Source organism: Rhamphochromis sp. 'chilingali' (assembly GCF_963969265.1).
Source record: "Rhamphochromis sp. 'chilingali' genome assembly, chromosome: 21".
In the NCBI taxonomy this organism is placed as follows: Eukaryota; Metazoa; Chordata; class Actinopteri; order Cichliformes; family Cichlidae; genus Rhamphochromis; species Rhamphochromis sp. 'chilingali'.
The window spans coordinates 17454270-17465490 of record NC_137949.1 but is presented as its reverse complement, the minus strand read 5'-3'; the positions used below and the strand labels follow the sequence as shown (position 1 = coordinate 17465490).

General features: G+C 38.0%; 1 protein-coding gene across 1 annotated transcript; it reads left to right on the top strand.

The window, feature by feature from the left end:
- The first annotated feature begins 5913 nt into the window (after positions 1-5913).
- On the top strand, positions 5914-11202 carry odc1 (ornithine decarboxylase 1). Its single transcript, XM_080870521.1, has 11 exons — positions 5914-6071; positions 6881-7029; positions 7337-7474; positions 7585-7758; positions 7902-8074; positions 8153-8369; positions 8455-8538; positions 8655-8817; positions 8927-9042; positions 9121-9335; positions 9430-11202. The coding sequence occupies exons 3-11, from the start codon at positions 7373-7375 to the stop codon at positions 9566-9568; spliced, it is 1383 nt and encodes a 460-aa protein (XP_080726647.1). The 5' UTR covers positions 5914-6071; positions 6881-7029; positions 7337-7372; the 3' UTR covers positions 9569-11202.
- Positions 11203-11221: the final 19 nt, after the last annotated feature.

Here is an 11221-nt window from a genome sequence, read left to right as displayed (position 1 = left end):
CTCTTAAACCTGTTTCTCTTAAACCTTGGGCAAGAGGAAGGTTACACCCAGGACAGGTCTCCAGTTTATCGCAGAGTTTTACATTTTTATTTTATTTAAATATTAAGTTATCTTTAAAGCTTTATCAACAATTAAAATTGAAGAGTTAATAAAGTTCTGTATTTTCTAATTAGTTTTTATTTTAGTGCTGTCAATAGATTTAAAAAAATAACTAATTAATCACATAATTTTCTGTAATATAATCGCGATGAATCGCAAATACTTGATTAATAGCTTGGTTGCATTTAGATTTTTTTCAACTTTATATTTAAGCTTGTAACTGACATTTGAAGTAAATGCAGAATAAATACAAAGAATGTATGCTCTAATTCAAAAAGAATTTGAATAGTTTTCTTAAATCTTTTAACACAGGGTCTCTCCTGTGAAATACAACTTTAAAAAATTAAAATGTTTAATCAGATTCATCGCAGCGTTACTGTGGATTAATTTTGATTAATCACGATTAAATATCATTCATTTTTATTCTATATTATTCTATATTTATTTTTGCTTTTTGCAGACTCACGAAAAAAGGGAAAATATGCGCTCTTAACATGTTTATTGAACATCATGAACATTTATCTTAACAAAAAACTCTGTAAACATTTATCCACTCTCTCTCTGTCACTCTTGGGGGAAGCACTTCAAGTCCTTGAAATGAGGAACCAAAGCTATGTAAAGTGCATGTTCTCAACAATATTAAAATGGCCTGTATTTGTATAGCGCTTTACTAGTCCCTAAGAACCCCAAAGCGCTTTACACATTCAGTCATTCACCCATTCACTCACACATTCACACACTGTTGATGGCAAGCTACACTGTAGCCACAGCTGCCCTGGGGCGCACTGACAGAGGCGAAAAACTAAAACTAATAGTGAAACTAATAAGAGGTGTATTAATAGGTCTGCCGTTTGTTGCAATTCACTTGGTATTGTGTCAGTACTGAGCAGGCTGACGCATTAGCCAAAGTCCTAGCAGCATCGCAGACTAACGTATGCTTCGTGTCAATGTGATATTTGAAGCTGGAAGTGCTTCGATGAAAAGAAAATTCCTTCTTGCACAATGTGCATAATACTTTATGTCGGTTGATTGTTCCGTCTTGTTTGGTTTTTTTAAACTCAAATTTCCCATTGAGAGGGCCAGTATGCGTTTATCATCTTCCCTATTGAGTTGACTGGTTCAGTTCAACTGCCAGTCACTACAAGATCAACTGCCCATTTGCGCATGTGCGATGGTAACTCTACTTGGACAAACTGCTCTAAATGCTTTGACAGAAACATTTCAGGTATTTTGAGTCATTCTGCACTTCAGATGCGTTAATTGCGTTAAAAATTTTAATCACATTGACCGTGATGGCAGATTAATTTGCGTTAACGCGTTAATTTTGACAGCAGTATTTGATTTATTTATTTTTACTTTTTGTTTTTAATTCAGTCTAGCTCCATTTAGTTTTCAGAGTAGTTTTTTTTTATTTCAGTTTAGCTTTTATTAGTTTCCCTATTAGTTTTAGGTTTTTTTTAATTATTACTGTATGGAGGGCATGCATCAGAGGCAAGATGTAGGTGGACTATAGGTGGACTTTCCAGTAGACAGTAGACATCCAGTCTCTATCAATGACTCATCAGGCAAGTTGTAATAACATTTTTTTTTTTTACCAAGCTGACAGATATTAGAACTAAAAATATTTCCTTTACATTTTTTATATTATTTTGTTTTTATAATTTATATTAAAAAAATTATGTTTGGATTTATCCTTATGGCACCCATACAAAAATGATTTGGCTCCCTGTAAAGGATCCAAATAAATGTATGTTGTCTTGGCCTTTTTAATAGAAATGCTCTCAAACTGTAACACTAGTTCAAACCAGACTGCAGTCCATTCTTGTGAGAAAACTGAAAATTCTTTTCTTATTCTCAACTGCTTATTATTCTCCCATCCCAACAATGGACTCTTCTCACTGTTGAGGTCTGGGAAGCGCTTCCGCTCCCTTAAGGCCAAAACAGAGAGAATGAGGAGGAGCTTCTTCCCCCAGGCTATTCGGGCCCTGAACCAGGTGTAGGACTGGACTCTCCCAAACACGTCACTATAAGACTGGACTCTCACACACGTCACCACACGCACCACCACACATTTCCTATAATCCTATAATTCCTATAATTTATAATCCTTATCTTTATAATTTCTTCTGCTATTTGCACATTCTTTACTGTAAATTCCTAAGTTAATTTGTAAATTTTTGTAGTAAACTGTAAATTGTAAATATTGTAAAACTTTTCTTCTGTCATTTAATGGTCGGGCATTGTACAGCTACAAGCATTTCACCCCCATGTCATACTGTGTATGGTTGTGTGTGTGTGACAAATAAAATTTGAATTTGAATTTGCTGCAGAAACATACACAGAAACTCTAAAACTGTCAGTCTGTCAGCTGATCTGTGCACAACGAAAAGCAAAAGAAATGAAGAGAAATAACAAAGCCAGATACAGCGATCCACGCAGGCACCAAAGCCCTTAACACTGTGCTGTATCTTGTGGGTGGCCAGTAACAATTATGCTCCTTGTTTTTGGTAAGGCCTTGGAAATGTGGGGGAGAGGCCACACTGGTACACAGACGTGCTAACGGAAAGTCCAGACAAAGCGAGATACAGACATTACAGGAAGAGGAGAAGGAGAGGGGAGAATCATGGGCAATTTGTGGGAAAAAAAATTACAAGAAATGAATAGCTGGAGTGCATGGAAGTAGTTTGCTATAAATGTTGCTTTAATGTTCTTTTGTTTTTGATCTTGTGATTTTGAAGAAGCTGATAAACATCTCCTGAAAATTAATTTGTCCCCATGTGTGCCCACTTCCTGCCTGACAGGCATGGGGCTGAAAAGGACGTGAGTCCTCCCTGCATGCCTACTGGAAGTTCAGATTCAGGGCACGACTATAAGGAAAACTGCCGTGTATGAAAATAACTGAAGATTATGTCATCATGCAAGGTTGCTGCTAAACCTCACTTTAACTTTCTGACCAATCCACAAAGGGCTTCACTTTGTAGGTTTTTGGAATAACTTACATCATTCACCAGCCCTGTAGAAGATTTGAAAGGAAACTCTGTAGTGCAAAGAGTAAAATACTGTCCTGATTACAGCCTCAAGACCTGGAAAAGATATTAACTTAAGCCCACAGAAACAGTATGTGGTCCTCACGAAGTCCTAAAGTTTCCTGCAAAATGCCTGTGCAACATTTCCACATGTACTATTGGGTCACACTAACCAAATCCTTCGTTTTCCTCCATTTAGTAATGTCTGCTTGCAAACCAAATGTCTATGAAAGCAACCTTTGGACTGATTAGACTGTGCAATGAGGGGAAAATGTCTGGAGTCTGGCTAAAAAGCATTTTACTGCCTTGAAGTAGAAGCTTCATGAAAGTATTCTTTTCAATCCTGAACACTATTTTTAGTGGGATGTGTATTTTTCTATTCACAGAAAGTTTTTTTCTGAACTAAGCTGGACATAAAAATGTGCCATCATTCTGTGAAAATGGGGGATTACGTAAACAGCAGCTGTAATTACACTGTTACAATTACCACTGTGGTGCTGTACAAAGGGAAAATTACACAAATATTGTCTCACTGTCTAAATACTTATTCACCCAATTGCATATATATATATACACACAACACCTGACTTCACAGAGCTGCTCTGGCATCTGTGCTTGTGTTGACACTTCTGAGTCATCCTGTGATCTCCTTTAATCTCATTATACAGGTCAGGACGTCAGAGTGCGTCTAAACAGACTGCCGTCAGGTCACGGTCTGAGATTGTACTGCCAATGAGACACAACACACTGCTGCAGTCTGGCAGCATAAATGAGCATCTCTGTGATTAACACAAAATCAAGTGTACGATATATGACAAGAATATATTAGTATCTCCGAGTATCAGTTTATTAGTATATTAGACACAGATCAGTAACTCATCAGCCTAGCTTGTCTTACTAACATTAAAAGTTAAGGCATAATGCTAGTGGATTTGTTTATTTGCTTTTATTGTTATTCATTCCCCATTTTGAATCATAAAAACAAAGATAACATAAATTTATTTAAAAGAAAACCCCAGCTTGCTATGTTAGCACTTTAAACCTAATGGCTAACAAGCTTACAATTGTCAACCAGTGAGTACACCCAGGTTTATCCTGCACTGATGGACTATAATTTACAAAATTAAAAGCAGGTTTTAGTCGACATGACCTAATATTAGTGATTGAGCCCAAACGTCACCAGAAAATTGTTTACCTAGCTCAAAGATGAAGAGAGCGGTAGATTGTTTTTTTATACAACTGAAAGTCTTTTTGGAACAAGATGATTCGCCCACTGCTAACCAGTAAAATGAATACAGGTTTAAGGCGTCACTTTTAAGACCTCAAATCTACGTCCGTGAGTTGTATCCTGTCTTTGGCCTATGCTCTCTGGGCCCTGAAAGTGATACAAGGCTTTCATCTAGTATGGACTCTTCCAAACAGTCTTCTAAAACATTTACATGTGATGATGATGCCAAAGTCCTTTCCACTTTATTAGAAAATTCCTTCGGCACATAATGAATCATGGTTAAATATAAACCTGTTATAACAAAGCAGGCAAAAAGGAGACCTTTTAAATGCTATAATTGTTTTGACCAGCCACTTATCTCGTGTAGTGATATGAGAGTGATATGAGACTTGAGAGTTTACTCTTTTTTTCTCCAGTAAATCATTATGGGAATCATTAAAACACACAGGTTACTTGTGTTTCTGTTACTGTAGAACAATCAATTTGCTGCTTCAACTGTGATGTATGCCATGCAATTGATGCTCAGAGTTAAGGAAAAATCATGCTGAACAAAAAATTTGAATTTGCCTTTGGACTGGTTGTATAAATTGATTTGGTTGCACTTTCTAACAGAGCTTAAATATAGATTTTAACCCTGAAGATTTCAAGCAGTGCACCTCATAAGTTATGTGGGACTGAAAGTGCTGTAAACAATAACATATAAATAAAATAAATGGAGGGTTACAATGTGCCACGTTTTGGCACACTGCAATATCCTCTAAGGTTGTTAAACTTGTAAAATATTAAAATTTTGAATGGCTTCATAAAGGAAATTACTAAATTATTGTACAAAAAACAAACAAAACAGCTGCTTCTGCTGAGGTTTTTTTTAAGATAAGATAAGATAAGATAAGATAAGACAAGATAACCTTTATTAGTTCCACATGTGGGAGATTTGTTTTGTCACAGCAGGAAGTGGACAGTGCAAAAGTTATGAAGTTATGAATAAATACAATACACAACTGTACAGAATCGAATAAATAAAATACTATATACAGTAGAATAAAATAGAATAAAATATACAATAGGATAAAAATAGAATACAAATGCTGTATACAACTGAGTAAAAAATACAACGATGCCAGAAAATGAGTATTGCACTTAGTGTTATTGCATATGTGTGGATGTGTGTGTTTGATTAGTTGAAATGTGTGTGTTTGATCAGTTTTTCCCGGATTTGACATATTTTATATGGAACGAGCCAGTAAATTTAAATTTGAGGTTTAATTCAAATCTATTGTGTCTTGTGTCTAAATCTATGTAAGAATTCATTTACATCTATAGTTTTCCATGGTTGTGTGTTTTGTTTTTAATGTCTCATGGAGAGGTTATTTAATATATAGTATATATGCACGCTATTACAAAAGCTTTAGTTACCTTTGTTAATGATGTGTGTGTCATAAACCAAGTTTGTCTTTCCCACCATGTGGATGAAGGGGACAAGACTAAACCGGTTCCTATGTGGATGCGAGGCCGGTTCCAGCTGGCTGCGTTGCCGCGGAAACGCGCGCTCTATAAATACTGCCGGGCTCTCGTGCCGGCTTACACTCAGTTCCATCTGTATTTGAGAGGTTGCGCTTCTGGCAACGAGCTTCGTCGTAAAGGGGAACTGCTTTATTTCTTTTTTTTATCCCAGCTTTTGGGTCTAATGGACAAACTCTTTGTAAATGCTTTTTAAGGTAAGTAAGGGTCTTTTGGTGAATTATCCTTCAATGGAAGTCTTTTTTTTTTTTCTTTGACTAAATAGTCTTTAGCTTAGATTAAATGGCAGGGTTTTTTTAGTTGTCGCGAACACATGAACAGTTTTGACATGTTATGTATTCCTATGTTATTTTATAGTAATTGAAATGTTGGTTTAATTCCAAACTGTGTTGCTGTGGATCTTAGAGTGTTAACAAACAGCACTACGTGGCCAGCGAAACAGATGGGGTGGTTAGCTTGTTAGCATTATCCTTTTTGTGTGTGTGCCTGAACAATAAAAGTACCCTCCGAGAGGTTGGCTTGTGATGGATGTTTTTTTTTTTTGGGTCCTTTATGTTTGGTTGCGAGACTTTAGGTGAGTAAAGTTAAACTGTCTTGCCTGTTATTCATGTAACAAAGCGCGTTAGTTAATGATAACCAAAAATTGCCTCATGGCACGAATGTGGCTAAGCGGAACCGGTATAGTGACGTCGGCGTTAAATGTTAGTCACTGATTGGCTACTTTTCGTGCTCTTCATGTAACTTAGAGCAGGGACGTTTTTGTAATTGGGTAAATTCTTGAATAGGCGGAACACTCTTTTCTTTGAATGACTTTTTCCTGTGCAATATCCTGAATTATGAAACCCAGTGCCATTAGAGACTAAAGTTAAGTGCGTGTATTTTAAACATGCCTGAAGTCTCAGAAATGCTAGTTTTAATAGAATAACTGGTAGTCATGTGTTAAACTGAAGTGTCATCATTTCATTAATGAGCTTTTTGTTAAACTGTCAACTGCTCCTGTTTGCAGAATCTTCACTCAAGGAAATCACACACTGGCTACTCAGCAGGCCCTGGCCTTGAGTCTTATTTGAAAGGGTTTAACTTCACTGGTGAGCCACCTTGGCTTCTCTGCACCTGAGTGACAACAACACCAAATTCCATTTCTTTCATATCAAAGTAAGTGTTCCACATCTGGTTATTTGAAACACTGCGTTGTCATCTGGGCATGACTTTCAGATAATATTGTATCAAAAACACCTGTTCACTTGGTGCTTTGAGAATTTTTTTTTCCTAATTTTTTTTTATGTAACTTTGCACTGTCCACTGCTGTAACAAAACAAATTTCCCACACGTGGGACTAATAAAGGTTATCTTATCTTATTACTCATCTGTGGAATATGAAGGGGACTTTAGTAACTGAAAACATAGAGGACATGGTGTTCTCAAAGTGGCATGTAATCTCAGTATAGTTTCTTTTTTCCAGTTCACCAGTGACCATTCTAAAGGACTTCTTGCAACCATGAACACTGCCACGCCCACTGACTTTGACTTGTCTTTCCTCGATGAGGGTTTCTCTGCTCGTGACATTGTTGAGCAGAAGATCAATGAGTCGTCCATGACGGTAAGCATCCTGTGCTGGCACTGATGCACTAATATTAAAAGTACAGTCTAGTTTATTGTGTAATTAATCATGTATTGATTTTTATTTTTTATTTTCCCCACCTGTTACAGGATGACAGGGATGCCTTTTATGTCTGCGACTTGGGGGACGTGGTAAAGAAACACCTGCGCTGGGCTCGGGCTTTGCCTCGTGTTAGACCTTTCTATGCTGTCAAATGCAACGACAGCCGGGCTGTGGTGATGACACTGGCGACCCTCGGAACAGGCTTTGACTGTGCAAGCAAGGTAGGCTTTGAAACTGCTTTCATAGCATTAGATGATCTCACAACAATGCAGTACAAAGCACTCCTGAAGATTAGCTGAAATTGCATTGGCAGCTTGTATTTTTAAGTTGGCACTGTCTCATTGTTGACTTTGCTGCCCTCTAGACGGAGATTCAGCTGGTTCAGTCTCTGGGAGTCGATCCAAGCAGAATAATCTATGCTAACCCCTGCAAGCAGGTTTCTCAGATAAAATATGCATCTGCCCACGGGGTCCAGATGATGACCTTTGATAGTGAGGTGGAACTCATGAAGGTGGCGCGCTGCCATGACAATGCCAAGTAAGACTTTTTCTGTCTCCAACAAAGAGTCTTTGTCTTTGTTTATTTATTTCTCACCTCTTAACTCTTTGTGTTCAGGTTGGTTCTCCGTATTGCCACAGATGACTCGAAGGCAGTTTGCCGTCTGAGCGTGAAGTTTGGGGCCCCTCTCAAAGCTTGTCGAGGTCTCTTGGAGCATGCCAAAGAGCTGGGGCTTGACGTGATTGGTGTCAGCTTCCATGTTGGCAGTGGCTGCACCGACCCGGAAACCTATACCCAGGCTATCGCAGATGCACGCTGTGTGTTTGATACAGGGGTAGGTTTTGACTGAAATGCACACACAGCTGCAATTATGTGGATTTTTATAAAGCCAACTTAACCCTGTTTGTTGTGAACTCTAGGCTGAGTTGGGCTTCAACATGGATCTCCTGGACATTGGAGGTGGTTTTCCTGGGTCAGACAATACAGAGCTTAAATTTGAAGAGGTAACTGCTTTATTATAATAAATGGTATGGGTCACATTTATGCATTTGAACTTTTTTTAAATGTCATATTCAGAAAATGCAAAAGTTTAACATGTAGATGTGGATACTTCTCTTAGATCACAGGAGTAATCAACCCAGCCCTGGATAAGTATTTTCCTGTTGACTGTGGTGTTAACATAATTGCCGAGCCTGGGCGCTTCTATGTGGCCTCTGCTTACACACTGGTTGTGAACATCATTGCCAAGAAAGTCATCATGGATGAGGAGTTTGCCTCTGATGGTAAAGATTATGCTTTCTACTAGCATCATCCTTTGATTTTATAAAAAAAAAAAAAAAAAAGTTTCTTACTGGTTATACTGATGTGATGAAATTAATTTTACCTCCACAGAGGAAGATGAAGGGACCAGTGACAGGACTCTTATGTACTATGTCAACGATGGAGTGTATGGATCTTTCAATTGCATTCTTTATGACCACGCTCACTGTCTGCCAACCCTGCATAAGGTATATAAAAAGGCATTAGTTAATCTTTAAATATAAAAAAGGTGAAACCTGTGTAACACATGTATATTCCTGTTTTAGAAGCCAAAGCCAGATGAAGTGATGTACCCCTGCAGCATCTGGGGCCCAACATGTGACGGTCTGGACCGCATTGTCGAGCAGTGTAGCCTGCCTGACATGCAGGTGGGCGACTGGTTGGTGTTTGAGAACATGGGCGCCTACACAGTGGCGGCAGCCTCCACCTTCAACGGCTTCCAGAGACCCGACATTCACTACGTCATGTCACGTCCTACCTGGTGAGTCGGTATCACAAGGGCTCAAAGTGTGGCTAAATGATTCATAAGAGGGAAATTTTGCAGCTTTAATGTAACATTTATTATTGTCTTTCAGGAAACTTGTGCAGCAGATCTGTTCACAGGGCATCCCAGCACCTGCAGAAGAGTCATACCTGTTTGAAGTGCCTGCCTGTTGTGGCAGAGAGAGCAGCTTGGATCTGTCTGCTGAGCCTTGCCAGGCCCATGTGATTTAAATATGCAGTATGTTTGTCACATTTAGCATCAGTTTATGGACAAGGGTTCTGTGTATAAGGAGTTTTATTTTCTTGTTTTTCTTCCCTGTTACCTAAAATGTACAGTGCTTAACAAATTTATCACACCACTAGTCATAAAAACCAAGCACAGATCCTTACTGTCACATTTATCAGGCAGATTCCACCGTGCCAGTCTGAGTCCGAGGTAATCAAACCTAATATTTAACCACTGAAACCTTTCCGTTCAGGAATTCAAGTGAATGACTGACATTTGTCATTTTAACAATATAGCCTTTTTATTTTTTATTTTTTTCCCTTCTGCTCCATGATGGCAATAATTACCTCTTGGCATTAAATATTTTGATTAAACAGATTACACATACTGGTAGATGAAACATTACAGAAACAAATTATCTTTGGCACTTGCACTAGTATTAATTAGGGCAGCTGTGGCATAAACCTTCCACTGGATGGTGCTCTAAACTTTTTAAGCACTGTATGTGAACTTTTCCAGGCCAGTTACTTAACAGAATGAGAGGGATGTGTCGCAGACATTTCAGTTCTTTATGGAAGCTCGAGATCAATCCTGAATGAAATGAGGCTGAATCACACTCTGTGTCTCTGTTGGTTCCAGGTACAGTGCAAAGCTCTGTACTTGAATTTGCTGCTGTAGGTTTCCCAGCAGAGTCTGTAAGCGCTTGAGTACTGTAGTTCACAATGAACCTATTTAAACTGGAATAGTATAGGGAGGGAATTTGTATGGACTTGCAGCACTGGAACCTGATTTGGAAACAAATTTTTTGAGCAGACTTGACAGCACAGTGTAAGAAGGCAGATTTATTAAAGATCCAGAGGCTTCGATTTGGTGCACTGTTTTGTGTGGTAATTATGTTTTATTAAATATATCTTTTTGTGGGTTAACTGGGGGAAATGAATTTCTGTCTCCTTTATCTTAAGTGAGCCCTCTGGTAGCCTTCTTTCTGTAGTACTCAAATTCAATCTGGATTTTTAGTATTCAATATCAAGTTCTCATTTATTTATTATATTTATAAGAAGTCAGGGAATGTGCACCCTTTTGTTAAACTGCTGTTCTGTCTACAGCTGAAGGAACATCCTCAGCTGGTAACTTGCACAGAGGCAATGGTGTGTGGTTTTAAATTCCTCAAAAGTGGCTGCTATATTATTTAAGTTTTCCATGATCTCGACTCCTGTAAAGAACATACCCCCCACCCCAAGAGTGTTAATCCTCAAGATGACAAAGCTTATTTATTTGTCAGCAGTTATTTAGTGCTTGTTCTATCAAAGCTTCTCTGTAGATTTTGACTATAACCTGTATTTCCTGTATACATTTTGAATATGACTCACATGGCATGATATATGCATGAATCATACTCTGCATGTTGAAACAGCATATATAATGTATATACACAACAGACTTCAGAGACTACCCAAAAGTCAACATCAATCTTAAAGATTAACACTTGAGCACAGGGACTCAAAGCAGACTGCCCTTCTCCTCTTTTTTTTTTTTTTTTTTGTTAAATTTAATTTGTTTTCCAGTTATCGTATTAATGAGCAGAAGCAGTGTTTTAACTATACATTTGAAATGGATATGAAAGAGATGGGAATGCATATTCATAACGCTTTCCTATG

What these genes read in the sequence shown, in the direction of transcription:
- odc1 (XM_080870521.1), top strand. Translation starts at nt 7,373, where the DNA reads ATGAACACTGCCACGCCCACTGACTTTGACTTGTCTTTCCTCGATGAG. An exon ending in GCTTTGACTGTGCAAGCAAG is followed by an intron (nt 7,759 to 7,901) that starts GTAGGCTTTGAA and finishes GCTGCCCTCTAG; the next exon opens with ACGGAGATTCAGCTGGTTCA. An exon ending in GTCATGTCACGTCCTACCTG is followed by an intron (nt 9,336 to 9,429) that starts GTGAGTCGGTAT and finishes ATTGTCTTTCAG; the next exon opens with GAAACTTGTGCAGCAGATCT.